Source organism: Oncorhynchus keta, chromosome 18 (genome assembly GCF_023373465.1).
Source record: "Oncorhynchus keta strain PuntledgeMale-10-30-2019 chromosome 18, Oket_V2, whole genome shotgun sequence".
NCBI classification, from domain to species: domain Eukaryota; kingdom Metazoa; phylum Chordata; class Actinopteri; order Salmoniformes; family Salmonidae; genus Oncorhynchus; species Oncorhynchus keta.
The window spans coordinates 12295303-12315334 of NC_068438.1; the positions used below are offsets into that span (position 1 = coordinate 12295303).

Consider the following 20032-nt stretch of genomic DNA (forward strand, 5'->3'; position numbering starts at 1 on the left):
ATCAAACAAAAATGCTGTCTGCTGTGGTTACATTTTTGACCAATCAGATCAGCCCTTTTGCTAATTATTGGGCAAAAGATCAGAATTGGGCTGGCTGTGTAAACCATAAAATTCATAAAGACATATTTGGTATATTAGTGTGCTCTGATCCTTTCAACCCAATGTGGAGGCCAGTGAATCCCTACTTTGAGAATGTGATGCTGTGAAGTCCCTTGATAATATTCAATGTCACTTACTTGTGACTGTGGAAGATCATGCCATTGACTTTGAGGTGCTTAGTGGTGAGGGGGCCATCTCAGGGAACTGTAAAGCACAGGAAGAGCCCAATAATGAACAACACTATGCATCAGGGCAGCACCTCAGAGCCTATATTGAACTGGGTGTCTCCCATGGCCTGTACTTTATAAGGTTTAAGAAGTGGACATTGAACCAGCTGGTTGTAGTTTAAGTTCCAGATTGGGCTATACTGTTTGGGCGATCAGGTCCCAAGTTCACATTACCTTCTACTCTACTAGAATGAATCATGTGTAGTCTGGTATATGCAGTTCCGTAGATGGAGAGAGGAGACCTACTCCGTTGTTGTGCTTGGCCTGCTCCAGGGAGGCAGAGAAGTTGAAGCAGCAACAGGACACGCCCAAACTCTGGCTGACAGCATCATACCTGGAGGGTTAGGTTCATGGATGTAGCAGATTTACCACCATCTGCTATGTAGGTGGTTTAGGTTGTTCATGAATTACAAACCAAAAGTGCTCCACACACTAGTAGGAGCACAGAGGCAGGTGTTATTGGTGTTATCCTTCACCACGCTGTGGCCCTCCATCAGAGCCCGCTCACAGACCGATACAGAGCTCTGCTACGAGCCCAGGGTGTCCTGACAAACACAGATCAGGTCAGTGTGTGTAGATGGGTGTGTGTGGATGTTAAGAGATCCAACAGAGCACTGATCCACTCACCATGTTCACGTGCACGTGATCTTTGGGGACGATGTGTGTGTGGAAAAAGGTTGATTTCCCGGCTAGATAAAAAAAAAAGAAGGCAGATAGTTGTCAGTAAAAAGTGAGGAAGAGAAAGAAAAAGGAATCCACGTCCACTTGCCAGCAGGGAAACCCACGGCAATGATGACTTCCTGCTTGGTGGAGGTGATGGAGGCACTGGGCAGGTCATACAGACGGGCGTTGGAGTCACGTTTTCTCTGGAGAGAGAGACTCATAGAGGCTTAAAAAGTTTCAGATATGTATTCTGTGCAGACAGAATACCACTGATATTCACCAGGTTACTCACAGGATCAAATGGAGGAAGACTGAAGGGGGCACTCTTCCAGCACCAGGAAGAACTCTGGAGTTTGGAACTGCAGCTCAAGTTTCAGAGCAAACTCGTCGAGAGAGACAATCAGGCACTATTAACATGTGCAATGCATGCCTGTACAACACCTGGTCATAAAGTGTATCTACAACATAGCGAGAATCACCTTTCATACAGTCAGTGGACACAGAACACTTTCTCTGCTGATTTGTCTCCATTGATTTTTATCATATTCAAATTCCTGGAAGCATATGTTGGAAGCATATGGACAAATTAAAGTACTTTTCTATCCTAATATTTCTATTTTATTCTAATCTGATATTTCTATTCTATTCCATTTATTTCCCGCACCATACGCTTGTTGAAGTATGAAAATGTCTGCACTCACTTGCTCTGTGCGCACACCTTGGAGAAAATAGAAATAATCCGAACATAGCCATTGATACCTATTGGTATCTAACGTTAACTAGCTAGTCCTTTTACCCTGGTTTCGGGAGCACTTCTTGTCAACAACTCCAGTCTCTGGACCACGACCCAGGATCACGGCTCGGCCATCGGCTAGTGGGACACAAACTCCGGATGCACTGACTACTGTGCACTGCTGCATCCGCAAAGACAAGAGACAGTAGTGAACAACAAATAACGTAAGGGTGTCCGTAACATGTCATTTTAAAATGCCTGTAACGTGAATTAACCATGCCAAATTTGACTGAAGTCAAGAGCGATTATAACTAATGTAGCGTTATAAATTAAACGCTAGCTACTGGCTAGCCATGTATGCATGTAGTCATGCATGGGCCAAAGTCAAGCTTTGCGTGGTGAATACATCCACATCGGTCATTCAAAAGTGTCCTCGTTATTTTCAGTTCAAAACTACACAAGAGAAAGTATGGAATATTGCAGATAAATAAGCAGAACACTTTAAAGGTGGCACGTGCCAACTTTAATTGGTTTGTCACAAAAACACTTTAGTTTAGAAACATCCATCTCATATATGGTTCCGAACCTAGTGGGTTCCGAACCTAGTGGGCTTGTTTTTCCCATGTCTTATCACTCTGCCATCATACCCTCTATTCGTTTTCCATATTAAGGAGTGTAGTAGTTTAATGTACCCTTTGTTCAACAGAAGATACTATGTCAATATGTGCTAAAGCAGTCCCGATTAGAAGATACTATGTCAATATGTGCTAAAGCAGTTAGCGTCTTTGAATTGGGTAAACCTCAGCTAGTCAGATGTCTGTTTTGACAAACCGGTTTTTCGACAGGCAGATATTCTAATAGCACTTCTGAGACTGACTCCACCCATGTGAGTAGTCTTATTGTGGTTAGTGTTCCCACAAGGACCTATCACCATGTTACATCGCTTGTTTACAGAAGACATAGGCTGCCATCTGTGCTAATTAGCTAGCTAGCCCTAACCCTTAACCTCAGACCCTACTTTCAGCATTTATTCCAAAACCCTATTCTTTCCCCATTCATTTTTCCTGTAAGAATGGCTGAATGAACCTGAGGTAATTCCCGGGTTTAGGACTAAAAGTGGCGAGTTTGATTGTGCTGGGAAGAAAAATACAATCATCACATAGAAAATGAAGATTAAGAGCTTAATTCAATCCAACCTGCATAGCAGTATTTACACAGCAGCTCTTTTTCCAATGGTCAAATGAACTCACATATTGGTCTTGGGTACTGTATAAAAACCTACTACGACCAGGGTGACCCTCTCACAGGTATGATTTCACTTGGTATAATTAGAACTGTGTGGGTACGGCATTAATATAGTAAATAAAGGATTTTGTTTAAACATAAAAATTCCGCCCCGTGTTGTCACGCCCTGATCTGTTTCACTTGTTCCTGTGATTGTCTCTACCTCCTCCAGGTGTCACTTATTTTCCCCAGTGTATTTATCCCTGTGTTTCCTGTCTCTATGTGCCAATTCGTCTTATAATATAATAATATATGCCATTTAGCAGACGCTTTTATCCAAAGCGACTTACAGTCATGTGTGCATACATTCTACGTATGGGTGGTCCCGGGAATCGAACCCACTACCCTGGCGTTACAAGCGCCATGCTCTACCAACTGAGCTACAGAAGGACGTTTTCAAGTCAACCAGCATGTTTTTCCCGTGCTCCTGTTTTCTGTTCTCTTTTCCTAGTCTTTCTGGTTTTGACCCTTGCCTGTTTTGTCTGGACTCCGTACCCGCCTGCCTGCCCTTTCTGCCTGCCCTGACATCGAGTTTGTCTGCCACTCTGTACCTCTTGGACTCAGAATTTGGTTTTGACCTTTTGCCTGTCCACGACCATTCTCTTGCCTACTCTTTTTGGATATAAATAAAAAACTAAGACTAACTGTCTGCCTCCTGTGTCTGCATCTGGGTCTCACCTTGTGCCCTTATACTTGTGGGATTAGATCTCCCAATCATTGAACTATGAACCAATTGTTTTAGCAGACTACACCACCACTCATAGAAGTTGGGAAACAAATACGAGTTGACATTACCACCATTGTCATATTTCCTGTAATGAGTTTTAATTGAAATAATAATTGTTGTCCTTCAAACTTAGCTTTTGCCAAAGAATTGTCCATTTGCAGCAATTACAGCCTTGCAGACTTTTGGCATTCTAGTTGTAAATTTGTTGGGGTAATCTGAAGAGATTTCACCCCATGCTTACTGAATCACCTCCCACAAGTTTTTGGATTGGCTTGATGGGCTTGATGGGCACTTCTTACATACCATACGGTCAAGCTGCTCCCACAACAGCTCAATAGGGTTGAGATCTGGTGACTGTGCTGGCCACTCCATTATAGACAGAATACCAGCGGACTGCTTCTTCCGTAAGTAGTTATTGCATAGTTTGGAGCTGTGCTTTGGGTCATTGTCCTGTTGTAGGAGGAAATTGGCTCCAATGAAATACCGTCCACAGGGTACTGCATGGTGTTCCAAAATGGAGTGATTGCCTTCCTCCTTCAAGATCCCTTTTACCCTGTAAAAATCTCCCACTTTACCATCACCAAAGCACCCCCAGACCATCACATTGCCTCCACCATGCTTAACAGATGGCATCAAGCAGTCCTCCAGCATCTTTTCATTTGTTCTGCGTCTCACAAATGTTCTTCTTTGTGATCCGAACACCTCAAACTTGGATTTGTCTGTCCATAACACTTTTTTCGTACTTTTTGGAGAAATGTCCTCTGGTCTGATGAAACAAAAATAGAACTGTTGGCCATAATGGACATTGTTATGTTTGGAGGAAAAAGTGGGAGGCAAGCAAGCCGAAGAACACCATGCCAACCGTGAAGCACGGGGGTGGCAGCATCATGTTGTGGGGGTGCTTTTCTGCAGGAGGGACTGGTGCACTTCACAAAATAGATGGCTTCATGAAGAGGGAAAATGTGTGTGGATATATTGAAGCAACATCTCAAGACATCAGTCAGGAAATTAAAGCTTGGTTGCAAAAGGGTCTTCCAAATGGATAATGACCCCAAGCATACTTCCAAAGTTGTGGCAAAATGGCTTAAGGACAACAAAGTCAAGGTATTGGAGTAGAGGTCGGCCGATTATGATTTTTCAACGCCGATACCGATTATTGGCGGACCATAAAAGCCTATACCGATTAATTGCCAGATTTTTTTGGTGTTTTTTTTGTAATAATGACAATTACAACAATACTGAATGAACACTTATTTTAACTTAATATAATACATCAATAAAATCAATTTAGCCTCAAGTAAATAATGAAACTTGTTCAATTTGGTTTAAATAATGCAACAACAAAGTGTTGGAGAAGAAAGTAAAAGTGCAATATGTGCTATGTAAGAAAGCAAACGTTTCAGTTCCTTGCTCAGAACATGAGAACATATGAAAGCTGGTGGTTCCTTTTAACATGAGTCTTCAATATTCCCAGGTAAGAAGTTTTAGGTTGTAGTTATTATAAGAATTATAGGACTATTTCCCTCTATACCATTTGTATTTCATTAACCTTTGCAAGATTGAATCCCGGAGCTGACAAGGTGAAAATCTGTGGTTCTGCCCCTTGAACGAGGCAGTTAACCCACCGTTCCTAGGCCGTCATTGAAAATAAGAATGTGTTCTTAACTGACTTGCCTAGTTAAATAAAGGTATAAAATATATATATATAAAAAAATTAATTAATAAAAAAATCGTAGCCCAAAAATACCGATTTCCGATTGTTATGAAAACTTGAAATCGGCCCTAATTAATCTGCCTCTCCGATTAATCGGTCGACCTCTATATTGGAGTGGCCATCACAAAGCCCTGACCTCAATCCATCAGATAATTTGTGGGCAGAATTGAAAAAGTGTGTGCGAGCAAGGAGGCCTACAAACCTGACTCAGTTACACCAGCTCTGAGAAATAGGCCAAAATTCACCCAACTTATTGTCGGAAGCTTGTGGAAGGCTACCCGAAACGTTTGATCCAAGTTAAACAATTTAAAGGCAATGATACTAATTGAGTGTATGTAACCTTCTGAGCCACTGGGAATGTGATGAAAGAAATAAACGCTGAAATAAATAATTCTCTCTACTATTGGTCTGCCATTTCACATTCTTAAAATAAAGTGGTGATCCTAACTGACCTAAGCCAGGGAATATTTACTAGGAATAAATGTCAGGAAATGTGAAACACTGGGTTTAAATGTATTTGGCTAAGGTGTATGTAAACTTCCGACTTCAACTGTATATGTGCCTTTCCTATTCCTCCACGCGGGTCACCACATAAGATCTCCCAGGGCGTCGGACCCCTGCTCCATGGCCTTGTTGGCTTGGCTGAGCTCATGGCTTCTGTTTGTGACAGGTGTGATGGTGGCATCCCCCCTGGGGATCTGCATATCTCGTGTATGCACTGCCTGGGTTTGAGCCACACGGAGAGAAAGGTGGAACACCCTACTGGATGCCCGTTTGTGTGGTGTTCACAGAACGCTTGCGCCTGGTGCGATTGGAGGCCATGCGCGAGTGGGTCGGCTAGGTTGGGGACGAGCTCCCTCCCTCAGGAGTGGTGCGCAGCGAGCTGTTAGTCCCTCTACAGGGCCCAGCCTAGCCGACCCTGTTGCCTCAGCTGCAGGTAGGCACAGAGGAGCTTCTCCGGGAAGCCATGGAGGTGTCTTGCCTGCTTTCCCTGCTCTAGAGGGATATGGCTCGCACTGAACGCACGGGCCATGGTGCAGCCGGTTACCTCCTGACATCTCTGGCTGGCCCAATCCCATCTGCCAGCTGCTCTCCAGAGCACATTTACTACTCAACCCATCACCCCAGGGCTGACGTTAGCTGAGGGGTTAGTGGCATTCTGGAGCAGACCGATAAGGTTCGTAAGGACCGGGAGACCCTGAGACAGTTCATGCCACCTCGTCAGGCCCTGGGTCATGCCATCCACCTGCACCCGAACGATGGTGGGGTCCCTCTCCTGCCCCATCGCCTTGTGCTAAGGGACAACAGCGGGGAGGGGTACAGCGTGCAATGAAGCAACAGCTTGTTTTTCCCACACGGGTCTTCCCTGTTTTTTTGCAGAGGTACTGGATAATTTATCCCTCACCAGGTTCCTATTCCTCCAAGCGGGTCACGACATAAGCTCTCCCAGGGCATCGGACCCCTGCTCCGTGGCCTTGTTGGCTTGGCTAAGCTTATGGCTAAGTTGTGACAGGTGTGATGGTGTCAACTGTCACCGCCAGAGGGATGTGCCTGGGGGACCCAGACGCTCAGGGTGCCAGAGGAGAGGCGGGCCCCGGCATTACCCATAACACACCCTTCCCCGGCCTCAGCCGCTTCTCCCGGTCTCAAAGGGCAAAGCGGGGTATCCACAATGCTCGAGGGGTACTGACTCCAATTTCGGTGCCGGCCACCATCCTTCAGGGACCTTCGTGTCACCACTGTGGCCGACCCAATGACGAAAACCCTGCGACTGGAGATCTCCTCACTCCTGGACAAGGGTGCCATCCACAGGATCGAGACATGAGAACGGCTAGGTGGATTCTACTCCACTTATTTGTGGTCCCAAAAAGAGACGGAGGGTTTTGACCGATTCTGGACCTCCGCAACCTCAATGGGTACTTGAAGGTACTGAGGTTCCACATGCTGTCCCCAGTCCGAGTGTTGCAGGCCGTGTCCAGGGACCAGTGGTTTGTGACGCTGGACCTGAGGGATGCGTACTTCCATGTTCCTGTTCACCCAGCTAATTTGCGGTACCTTCAATTTGCATTCGAAGGGACGGCTTACAAATTCATGGCTCTTCCCTTCTGCCTCTCCTTGGCACCCCGCACTTTCACAAAGTGCATGGACGGTGCCCTGGCACCTCTCACGTCCCCAGGATTGTTGATCCTCAATTACCTGGGCAATTGACTGATTTGTACCCCGACCAGGACCCAGGTTCTTTCAGACAGAGACATGCTTCTTGACCCACATCGGCAGGCTGGGCATTACTGTAAATGACAAGAAGAATCGTCTGATGACCACCCAGAGGGTGGACGAACTGGACTCAGACCTCATGGGAGCATGCCTGCCCACCAGTAGGGTTCAGGCAATCTTATCCTGCCTCAACCACTTTCGGTAGGGGTGGTGGTATCCGCCCTGACCTGCCAACGCCTGTTGGGCTTGCTGACGGTGGCCCCGTTGCTGATTCCCCTGGGCCTGCTCCATCTCCGGCCTCTTCAGCGGTGATTCAGCTCCCACCGGCTGCACCCGAAGTGCCACCGTCACCGCCAGTAGCGGGTGACTGCACAGTGCCTCAGGCCATTGTTGAGGTGGAGCTGTCGCTCCTTTCTTTCAGGTGGGGTGGAAATTCTGAGGATGTGCCGCAGGGAGCTGGTCAGCACAGACGCCTCCCCAATCGACTGGGGGGGTGTGACTAAGGGCAGGTCGGCGAGCATCTGTTGGCTATCACCTCGGAGCGGAAGGCACATCAATACACTAGAGCTCTGAGCTGTACCGCTGGCTCTGTCGTCTTTCCTTACACATCTGAAGGGAAGACATGTCCTGGTGAGAATGGACAACACCACAGTGGTCCCATCACTTCCATCTTATGGCACGGGAGCTCCTTCTCTGGGCTCAGGGACGTCTAGCGTCTCTACGTGCAGCACACGTACCTGGCATCTTGAATGTGGCAGCAAAAATGCTCCTGAGGGAGGGCCCACCACCTTGGACTGTAGCCTACATCCCCAGGCTGTGCAGCACCTGTGGGAGAAGTTTGGGAGGGTGCATGTGGACCTGTTTGCCTCCCTGGGCAATGTACACTGCTCCCTGTGGTACTCCATGTCGAATCTACCAGGGCCTCTGGGCTTGGATGCTCTGGCTCAGGATTGGCCAGCTTTACACATTCCCCCCTCTTTTTCCCCTGATCCAGGCTGTGCTGGTCAGGACCACGATGGCGGAGCATTGTCTGGTGCTGGTGGCCCCATATTGGCCCAGACGACCCTGGTTCAGCCTTCTCCTGTCCCTGTTGAATGGGACACCTGGGCAACTGCCCCTGAGACCTGACCTGCCCAGGGAAGTCTGTGGCATCCGAGACCGCACCGCCTCAATCTGTGGGCTTGGCCACTGAATGGCACCAATGGTTCATGTTAGGACTATAGAAGGGCGTAATGAACACCAGGCAGAGCGAAAGGGCGCAAGGGCACCGGCTACAACCGTGGTATACCAGTTGCGCTGGAAGCTGTTCTGCTATTGAGGTTGTGCCCGAGTCATGCGGAGTGCAGTATGTCCTCCAATACCTGCAATCTCGCTTGGATGTGGGCTTGGCAGCCTCAACAGTGATAAGGCATTTAGCCGCTATATCTGCCTGCCATGTGGGGTGGATTGACAGGCCAATGGGGCACCATCCCTTGGTCTCCAGGATTATGAAGATGGTTTGTCGCCTGCGTTCAACTAGGAGCCGCTCAATGGTTAGCCGGGATCTGGATGTGGTCTTGGCAGCTTTTACAAAGCCGCTTTTCGAACCGTTGGAGTCTGCCTCCCTGAAACACTTCTCTATGAAGGATGTTTTCTTGGTAGCGATTACTTCCATGAAGTGTTTGGGTGAGCTTGAAGAGGTTTTGCTTACGATCCCCCGGCAGTGGCAGGGGAGTCTGGGCCTCCCTCCGGCATACTGTGGCCTGTGCAGGCACTGGCTGCCTATGTGGAGCGGACATGGTCAGTGAGAACAGACCAGCTCTTTGTCTGCTATGGTGAGAGAGTTGGCTCAGGTCTCCAACCTGACTCTGCCACACTCCCCGTGCGCCCCCTCCCAAACATTTTTTGGGGGCTGCCTCTTGGGCTTCCTTGCTAGCCGTGTTTGCTCATTACGCTGCCGCTATGCTTTAGCTGCTGCCTTCTCCTTCCTCTCTGCTTCTACCTGCTTCCAGGGCAGGCGATCCTTCCCGGCCAGGATCTCCTCCCATGTCCAGGATCCCTTGCCATTCAAAATGTCCTCCCACGTCCATGCCTCCTTACCATGCTGCTTGGTCCGTTTGTGGTGGGAAGTATTGTCACGGCCGTTAAAAGAAGAGGACGGACCTCCAGCAACTCCTGTGGCGGGACGGGCGCAGTGCACGCTAACTAGGTCGCCAGGTGCACAGTGTTTCCTCCGACACATTGGTGCGGCTGGCTTCCGGGTTTGATGCGGGCTATGTTAAGAAGCAGTTCGGCTTGGTTGGGTTGTGTTTCGGAGGATGCATGGCTTTCGACCTTTGTCTCTCCCGAGCCCGTACAGGAGTTGTAGCGATGAGACAAGATAGTAAGTACTAACAATTGGATACCACGAAATTGGGGGGTCAAAAAAAAAATTAAGAAAAAAGAAGAGGACCAAGGTGCAGCGTGTTGATCGTACATTTTCTTTATTTATATGGAAAATGACACCGAACAAAACAATAAACACTTCAAAAACAAACCATGAAGCTAAAGGCTATGTGCCCTAAACAAAGTCAACTACCCACAATCACAGGTGGGAAAATAGGGCTGCCTAAGTATGGTTCCCAATCAGAGACAATGATAGACAGCTGTCCCTGATTGAGAACCATACCCGGCCAAAACAAAGAAATACAAAACATAGAAAAATGAACATAGAATGCCCACCCAAATCACACCCTGACCAAACCAAAATAGAGACTTTCTAAGGTCAGGGCGTGACACGATGTAAACACTTGCACAATTTTCAAACAATGGCCTAGCCTAACCGAACCACAGACTGAACGTTGCCAACTTTTAGTTTGCAGTAAGATGCAATCACTTCCAGCTGATTGCAAGAAAACTTGCTTCGGTACAATGTTTGCGTGCATTTGGCTATTGTTTACATAATGTACATCAAGTGCAATTTTTTATTTCACCTTAATTTAACCAGGTAGGCCAGTTGAGAACAAGTTCTCATTTACAACTGCGACCTGGCCAAGATAAAGTAAAGCAGTGTGACACAAATAACAACACAGAGTTACACACGGAATAAACAAACGTACAGTCAATAACACAATAGGAAAAAAATATATGTACAGTGTGAGCAAATGAGGTAAGATTAGGGAGGTAAGGCAATAAATAGGCCGTAGTGGCGAAGTATTTACAATTTAGAAAATAAACACTGGAGTGATAGATGTGCAGAGGATGAATGTGCAAGTAGAAATACTTGGGTGCAAAGGAGCAAAAATAAATAAATAACAATATGGGGATGAGATAGTTGGCTGGGCTATTTACAGATGGGCTATGTACAGGTGCAGTGATCTGTGAGCTGCGCTGATAGCTGATGCTTAAAGTTAGTGAGGGAGAAAGGGCAGGGCAGGGCAATGCATCAGAGATTAAAAATACATACTGGAAATACAAGCCAACAGAGCCAAACCTGTGCCCCAAAAAGTCTGGTTAATAATACTTTCCTGTGGACATCTTATCTTCACTATCATCATCAAAAGGACCAACACCACGGACAACTGGTGAAGTCAGTTTAAATATCATTGTATTCATCATTCTGGCTTCTTTTTTAGGGCGACTTAGTTTCAGTCTGATGTATTAGGCAACCCTTTTGGTAATTGGCTGACTCCACCCATGTGAGCACACTGTATTCATACAGACTCACTGTTGACAGATGCCTGCCTTTCCCCTGCCCTGCCCTGTCTGTTCAGGTCACTGTGGCCAGTCATTGGCCACACACATGTCCCTCCCTGCTCCTTTAACTTGTTTTGCTGATGTGATGATCTCTTTCTTCCCTTCATTCAGACTGTGCCCCAGGTATGCTCAGTAGAATGTAACACAGCTTGCTGCTCTGCTTGCTCTGAACTCCATTTTTGGCTTGACACTGATCTTCAGCTGTTGGTTTACCTTTGTTTCTAGGTAGGTTTTACAGATGCCGTTGTTTGTTCTGAACTATTTATGATGCTTTTGTTGTAGAGATTACCGCAGAGTAAAATTCAGAAACTTGTTATATTTCCTAGCAACAGTTTGAAGAGTTGTACATGGACTGGACTGTCAACCTCCAGTACTTATACTGTTTTAAACATATCTGTCATTTAAAATCCTTTTTTTCTCCACCACCAATAGGATCGTCAGCCCACAGACTAAGCCATGACCCAAAGCAGCATGTTCCGTGAGGAGGCCTACACTGCCCTGATGAGGGGGGTCAAGGAGCTGGACCTCAACGGGCCAAACATACCCAGTGACTTAGTACTGATCGGCGACCAAGCCTTCCCACTGGCCATGAACGCCTGTGGCCAGGTCCTGATGGCTGCCTCATTCTACGGCCGAGGCCGGGTGGTGGTGCTGGGTCACGAGGGTTACCTCACTGCCTTTCCTGCCCTGGTGGAGAATGCGCTGACCTGGCTGACAGGCTCGTCCTGTGACAGCACGACTGTGGGCGTCCACCAGAGCTGTAAGGCCGTGGCCGACAATCTGAGCTACTCCAGCCTCCAACCCAAGGTGGGGGGCTTCTGCGAGGGCCTGGGAGTGTATGTGACAGATGCGTACTGCGTGGGTCCAGAGGTGAAGGAGCTGGTAGAGTTCCTGAAGGCGGGAGGTGGGCTACTGATGGCTGGCCAGGCGTGTAGCTGGGCAGAGGGACCCAAACAGAACACCCTGCTGGGTTTCCCTGGGAACAAGGTGTCCAGCGTGGCTGGCATCTACTTCTCGGAGCACCCTGGGGAGCTGGGTACTCTCCCTGTGCCTCCACAGATCCCTTCCAGCTGGCTGGCTGTGGCGTAAGTATTTGGCACTTCATAGAGAGAAGAGAAAAAGGCTGTGGCATATTAATATAGAGATAATGTAGTAAAACGGAAATGTATACATGGTGGTATTTTCTGCCTCAAATCACCACCTCCTATAACCAGGTGTAAAAAACAAAACAAGAAAGCTGAGTTTATTTAACTCCAGAAAACACCTGGTTAAATAAATGTTTAATCAATTGTTTATTTGAGCTATTTTTATGTGTCTTAAGTTGTCAAATCATACCTACACTTTCACTCTCTTCTTTCCCTAGGATGAGCAAGGACTTCAAGGATGACCTGGAGTTCCTGCTGGAGGGCGTGACTGAGTTTGATATCCAGGGCGGGGCTATTTGCTCAGAGGTGCTGGTACACGGCCCTCTGGCATTCCCCATTGGCACCACACAGGACGGCAGGGCCTTTCTGGCCGGGGCATACTACGGCCAGGGCCGAGTCATCGTGGTCACCCACGAGGGATACTTGGCACGAGAGCAGATGTCCCCCTTCATGCTCAATGCCATGCGCTGGTTAGATCAGGGTCGTAACGGCTTGGTAGGCGTCCTGCCCCAGCTCGGCGCCGCCCACACCCTGCTGAGCAAGTCTGGCCTGCGCTGTGAGAAGAGCGGCTTCAGGAAGGAGCTCAGCGTCTATGTCTGCACCTCCTACAGCGACGCCCAGGCCGACGAAATCCAGGACTTTGTGGCCGAGGGCGGGGGCCTACTGATCGGGGGCCACGCCTGGTACTGGGCCCAGGCCAACCCGGGCCACAAAGCCATGACAGGGTACGCAGGCAACCGCATCCTCAACAAGATGGGCCTCAGCCTGTTGGGGAACACTCTGGATGCAGGCTGCTACAAGGCCCCAGTCCCGGGTCAGACCTGCTCTGAGGGCTTCCACTTCCGCCACCTGCTGCGCCGCTTTGCCGGTCACGTGACCCAGGGCGAGGCGCTGACGGAGCATGAGGAGGCCGGTCTGAAGAAGCTCGGCAGCGACTGTGCCAATTACCTGCACATGCGGGCGCACGATTGTGCCTCGTACACCTCGGTGGTGGCCATGCTCACTGATGTGCTGAAGGAGGCGGGCATCCCCCAGGTGTGCCACAGCTGTCCGGTGATAAGCGCCAAGGACCACCTGCTGCTCAGTGTAGGCACGGAGGTGTACAAGGTGTGCCAGGACCCAGACGCCCTACTGCCTTACCTGATCAAGGACCAGCCCATGATGCCTGCCTTGTCCAATGCCAGGGTTAGGATCAACTGTAATACAGCAGGTTAGTTGTCTCTAATTCTCTCTCTTATGGGACATGAGCTCTAAAATGGAGGATCATGGGTCTAATGGAGATGGTTTAGTCTTGGGAACCAATAGGAAACACACCAGGAGTAATGGCTTAGCTAAAACGGGTGCGAAAAAATACTTTTCACAATAGCTACTCTGCTTATATGCAAGTTCATTGGTTAGTGTGGTAATACGTGTTTCTAACCTTACTCTCACTATTATATTCTGTTGTGTTGGAATATAACCACTACGGAACATTGTCTTAGGCGGAGAGGAGTGGCTCAGCACTGGTCTGTTCCTTTCCCCTGGGATGAGGACGTACATGGCCATGCCACCACAAATCGTCAACCAGGGCTGGAAGGTATCCAATACTGCTTTTTGTTTTGTCTTATCTTATCATTCTATTGAATCAAATAATGTTTTATTTGTTTTGCGATCAAGCCCTCAAGAACTTGATTGATTGATTGATTGACTGATGCCCCTGTTACCATCAGGTCCAGATAGGCTGTCAGACTGACAACATTGGGAATTCGAACGAGCTGAAGCGGGCACCAGTGGTTCATGAGCGCTTCCCCATAGACTCAGAGATGATGCAGGTGTGGAACTTGTGGGGTGGTCTCCTCTATCTCATCGCCCCTCCTAAGACCCAGGTGGAGGGGGTGGAGGTCATTATTCAGGGGGCTGTGCCGGCCCCCTACTACAAGACTGGTAAGTGGGTGGGAGAGGTGGGAGTCTATGATGCATTTTACACTTTGGTCTTATAATGCATCCAAGTGATGTATTATAAGGGTGTTACAACTATGAGTTGTTATAACCCATGAGTTGTTATGATCACTTATAGCAAGTGTTATAATGCACTATAAGTGTGCCATTTATTACATGTGTGTGCCTCATAGAAAGTTTCACAGAGAGGGTATTTCAATGAGACTAACCTGGATAAATACCAGGTGAATAAAAGATACATACATCATAAAGAGAACAAAGTACATTACTCCATCCAGCCCCCTCATTTACTCATTTACAATATATCTGTCTGGGAACCTTTTCACTTCATCCAGGCAGAATATTTCATATCTTTTAACCTCTTTTTGTACCCAATTTCTTGTAAATGAATCAAATCTTTATTCATTTCTCGGAGTTGTATTCATGTATTCTGATCTGCTATTCATGTATTCCTAATACATAATTGAGTTGCTTCCTGCTCGCTGTTGCCATTTAGAATATACAATGATGAAGGCTGCCACAGATTAAAAGGGGAAATGACACAGCCTTTGTTCTCTATGAAACATCTGTAGAATACAGAGATGAACTAAGCTGAGAACAGCTATGCTCTCAGATAGACTGTGTCATTGCAGCTGTGTTACTAAAACTGAAGCTGAATCCCTTCTGTTATGAGAATGGATTTGCAATGTGCTACTCATCATTGTGGTAGGAAATCACACTGTCCCAAAGATGTGTCTGGTAATAGTCATCATGAAGGCCATTTAATGTATGTTGTTCACCTATGCTAGGCTTATCTGTTACCTCTAATTGGCATACCAAGCTGAGATGAGATTGATTGACTGATCATGAAGACACACACAGCCCGGTCATAACACCTAATTAAAATGATCAATTCTGTCAAATGATCCTGCATTTTCCTCCAACCCTTGCCTCTCTCCTGTCTCTAGGGGTGACCACGCCTGCAGACTGGGCAGTTCTGCGGACCGCCCCTTCCCCCTGGGCAGAGATGGAGTTTGAGAACATCATCCTGACCGTCCACTCTGACGTGGTCCGAGGTCTGGATCGGCCTGACCTGGTGGCAGCGCTCTGGGATGACATCATGAGGGGAATAGCTGACCTGGCTGCCGTCCCCGCCAAGTTCCCACGCAAGGAGCGCTTCGTGGCCGACGTCCAGATTTCCCATGGTCAGCGTCTGTCCCTCTTATTTCTTAGCATGGACAAACAGTCTTGACTGGAATTGACTATGGTAGGGAACCAGGGATTGTGTCATTGCTGGATATGAACAGGAAAAAGAGAGATTATCTGAAAAGACATATCCCCCCCAAAAATGTATATGTATTTTGAGTCAGGTAGGACAGTACCGATACAGTTTCTAAGTGAGTAAGTTGTTGTGCTGTAGAACATGTGTTGGACGCAAGTAACCTACACTCTTAGGAGAAAAAAAGGTTTATTTGGCTGTCCCCATAGGAGAACCCCTTTTGGTTCCAGGTAGAACCCGTTTTGCTTCCATGTAGAACCCTTTCCACAGAGCTACGTGGAACCAAAAAGTATTCTCCCATGGGGACAGACACAGAACCCGTTTGGAACCCTTATTTTAAAGAGTGTATAGCAGTGGGCTGCACAACCTCTGCCCTGTTAGTATCCAGACATTAATTAGACCATCTCCTTCTTCTCTCCCTTCCCCCCCTACAGGCTTCATGCATGCAGGCTACCCTATCATGATACAATCCTCCTCCGCCCCAAACCTGGTGAACCCTGTGGCAGCCCGCAGCTCGGGCCTGTGGGGAGCCATCCACGAGCTGGGTCACAACCAGCAGAGAGGAGTCTGGGAGTTCCCCTCGCACACCACTGAGTGCACGTGTAACCTGTGGTCAGTGTACGTGCACGAGGAGGTGTTGGGGGTGAATCGGGATCAGGCCCACCCCAACATGGCGCTGGCCAACCGACAGAGCCGTGCCGAGGGGTACGCTAAAGGGGGCAGGAATCTGGCCAGCTGGGACATGTGGGTGGCACTGGAGACCTACATGCAGGTGACATGAGATTGTAGTGACGTATACTGTATAGTACGCCCTGCTGCAGAGTATGTTGTGTACAAACCTTACAATTAGTGCTTGTGAAAAGGCATGTGTAGTTAGACAGGAAAGCATAGATGCAACAGTAAAACATCTACAAAAAAAAGTACTTTATCTAGGGTTGAGTTTGTGTAAACATTTTGTCCTCCTTCCCACCAGCTCCAGGACCAGTTTGGCTGGGACGCCTTCAAGAAGGTATTTGCTGCCTACCACACCATGCAGAACGTGCCCAAAGACAACCAGGGAAAGATGAACCTGTATGCTGAGACCTTCTCCCTGGCAGTCGAGAGGAACCTGGCTCCTTTCTTCAAGGCCTGGGGCTGGCCCATTGAGCCCGCTACAGAGGAAAAGCTCTCTAACATGCCGGTGTGGAGCGACCACCCTATGGCCCAGTATGGCTGACCTATAGGGGAGGTCACCCCCTTAAATTGTGGGTCAGAGGTCACAGGTCAGGGATTGCTGGTGAAGGGTAGGTACCGTCTGGTGACGGGTTAAGGTAAAGGAGTGTTGATTAGGACTTTGCTGGCCTGGTGTAGAAATGCTACTGCAACAATCATGGTTGCGTCTACTGTGCAAAGAAATAAATAATCATAACGGTTTTTGAAGTCATCACAAAGGGCTGGCTGAGGAGATTGGCTCTATTGTTGGCTATAAATGCAATTGTATATTCTAGTGCACTTCAGAAGAGTCCGCACAAGTGCCTTATTCATCATAAGTCGGATGTTTTACAGGGTCTATTTCATTCCAAATGTAGTTATGTGCCCAATAAAGCACCTTATTCTGAAGTCGCATATGTTTTTGATACTGTATACAAAGCTATAGAGGTGTACCATTTGTTACTTAATTTGTATTGTTATATTATTCTCACTTATTCCTAGAAAGCACATACAGTGGGGAGAACAAGTATTTGATACACTGCCGATTTTGCAGGTTTTCCTACTTACAAAGCATGTAGAGGTCTGTCATTTTTTATCATAGGTGCACTTCAACTGTGAGAGACGGAATCTAAAACAAAAATCCAGAAAATCACATTGTATGATTTTTAAGTAATTCATTTGCATTTTATTGCATGACATAAGTATTTGATCACCTACCAACCAGTAAGAATTCCGGCTCTCACAGACCTGTTAGTTGTTCTTTAAGAAGCCCTCCTGTTCTCACATTTACATTTACATTTAAGTCATTTAGCAGACGCTCTTATCCAGAGCGACTTACAAATTGGTGCATTCACCTTATGACATCCAGTGGAACATCCACTTTACAATAGTGCATCTAAATCTTTTAAGGGGGGTGAGAAGGATTACTTATCCTATCCTAGGTATTCCTTAAAGAGGTGGGGTTTCAGGTGTCTCCGGAAGGTGGTGATTGACTGAGGGAAGGAGGTGGTTGGCCAAGATCTCGCGATACATGGGCCCATCCATCCTCCCCTCAATACGGTGCAGTCGTCCTGTCCACTTTGCAGAAAAGCAAACCACTCTCCACTCATTACCTGTATTAACTGCACCTGTTTGAACTCCTACATGTATAAAAGACACCTGTACACACACTCAATCAAACAGACTCCAACCTCTCCACAATGGCCAAGACCAGAGAGCTGTGTAAGGACATCAGGGTTACAATTGTAGACCTGGACAAGGCTGGGATGGGCTACAGGACAATAGGCAAGCAGCTTGGTGAGAAGGCAACAACTGTTGGCGCAATTCTTAGAAAATGGAAGAAGTTCAAGATGACGGTCAATCACCCTCGGTCTGGGGCTCCATGCAAGATCTCACCTCGTGGGGCATCAATGATCACAAGGAAGGTGAGGGATCAGCCCAGAACTACACGGCAGGACCTGATCAATGACCTTAAGAGAGCTGGGACCACAGTCTCAAAGAAAACCATTAGTAACACACTACGCCGTCATGGATTAAAATCCTGCAGCGCTGCTCAAGCCAGCGCATGTCCAGGCCCGTCTGAAGTTTGCCAATGACCATCTGGATGATCCAGAGGAGGAATGGGAGAAGGTCATGTGGTCTGATGAGACAAAAATAGAGCATTTTGGTCTAAACTCCACTCGCCGTGTTTGGAGGAAGATGAAGGATGAGTACAACCCCAAGAACACCATGCCAACCGTGAAGCATGGAGGTGGAAACATCATTCTTTGGGGATGCTTTTCTGCAAAGTGGACAGGACGACTGCACCGTATTGATTTATTTAGGCAACAATCTGCCTCCGTATCGTACAACACAGGACACAACAAATATGATGATCTAGAGCCTTTTTCAATTTGTGTCACCAACATAGAGTTATTGATGTGAGTTGTTGAGGAGACCGTCCTATGCCATGTCTGTTTCTAGCCACAGACACATCTGCCCTGTTCTCATGACCCACCTGTGGCTCCACAAACCAGCGTTTCTCCCTGCCTCTTCCGTTGCTGGGCTGGAAGCGGTAGGCTGAATACACAGCAATGCGGTGGTTGGTGTCGTACAGCGTGGCAAAGTGGTACCTGTTGTAGAAGCGCTGGCACAGGCGGGCAGCACCGGGGGAGTCAGCGCCCCCAGCCTAGTACCTTCCCTGGTAAAATACTCCACACACTCTGGGATGTCGTTGAAGTTGGCCATCACATCCCCCATCAACAAGGGACAGGGTTCCAGCCAGGAATACAGACAGGGCTATTGGGATCGGCATCATTGGATGGGACGTTCCTACTTCCTAGTTGATTGCTTTCTCCTCTGTTCTCTGGTCACGACTCGCTGTCTTCCCACTCACCTGTCCTGCACCAAGCTATGCCTCTGAAGCAGAGCCCAATGGTTGAACCCGTATAGCCTGTTTAACCAGCAGGTCACAGTGTCTGGGTAGATCCAAATGTACATGGTTCTCTCAGGTGGTGTGTACATTACATAGACCAGCTGTTCTGCTTTTGATGAAACCAAGATTGAACACTTTGGCCTGAATGCCAAGCGTCACATATGGAGGAAACCTAGCACCATCCCTATGGTGAAGCATGGTGGTGGCAGCGTCATGCTATGGGGATGTTTTACAGTGGCAGGGACTAGAAGAATAGCCAGGATCGAGGCAAATATGAACGGAGCGAAGTACAGAGAGATCCTTGATGAAAACCTGCTCCAAAGCCCTCAGGACCTCAGACTGGGGCGAAGGTTCACCTTCCAACAGGACAACAACACTAAGCACACAGCCAAGACAACGCAGGAGTGGCTTCGGGACATGTCTCTGAATGTCCTTGAGTGGCCCAGCAAGAGCCTGGACTTGAACCTGATTGATCTAACATCTCTGGAGAGATCTGAAAATAGCTGTGCAGCAACGCTCCCCATCCAACCTGACAGAGCTTGAGAGGATCTGCAGAGAGGAATGGGAGAAACTCCCCAAATACTAGTGTGCCAAGCTTGCAGCATCATGCCGAAGAAAACTCGAGCCTATAATCACTGCTAAAGGTGCTTTAACAAAGTACTGTGTAAAGGGTCTGAATACCTACCTGTATGTAAATGTGATATTTCCGTTT

At 47.7% G+C, this 20032-nt stretch overlaps 1 protein-coding gene and 1 long non-coding RNA gene across 3 annotated transcripts; one reads left to right on the top strand and one right to left on the bottom strand.

The window, feature by feature from the left end:
• Positions 1-76: 76 nt before the first annotated feature.
• LOC118396829 (uncharacterized) lies at positions 77-1615 on the bottom strand. The gene is made up of 3 exons (XR_008067799.1): positions 954-1615; positions 573-871; positions 77-303 (listed from the first exon to the last, which is right to left on the bottom strand). It is a non-coding gene; the product is annotated as an uncharacterized LOC118396829 (long non-coding RNA).
• A 177-nt stretch (positions 1616-1792) lies between these two features.
• Positions 1793-17315, top strand: LOC118397272 (TRPM8 channel-associated factor homolog). 2 transcript variants are annotated; one of them, XM_035791875.2, is made up of 9 exons: positions 1793-1946; positions 11487-11600; positions 11808-12460; positions 12739-13730; positions 14002-14096; positions 14230-14443; positions 15406-15642; positions 16151-16488; positions 16690-17315. In XM_035791875.2, the coding sequence occupies exons 3-9, from the start codon at positions 11832-11834 to the stop codon at positions 16930-16932; spliced, it is 2748 nt and encodes a 915-aa protein (XP_035647768.1). In that variant the 5' UTR covers positions 1793-1946; positions 11487-11600; positions 11808-11831; the 3' UTR covers positions 16933-17315. The 2 variants fall into 2 exon arrangements, with proteins under 2 accessions (XP_035647768.1, XP_035647769.1); XM_035791876.2 differs by lacking the exon at positions 11487-11600.
• Positions 17316-20032: the final 2717 nt, after the last annotated feature.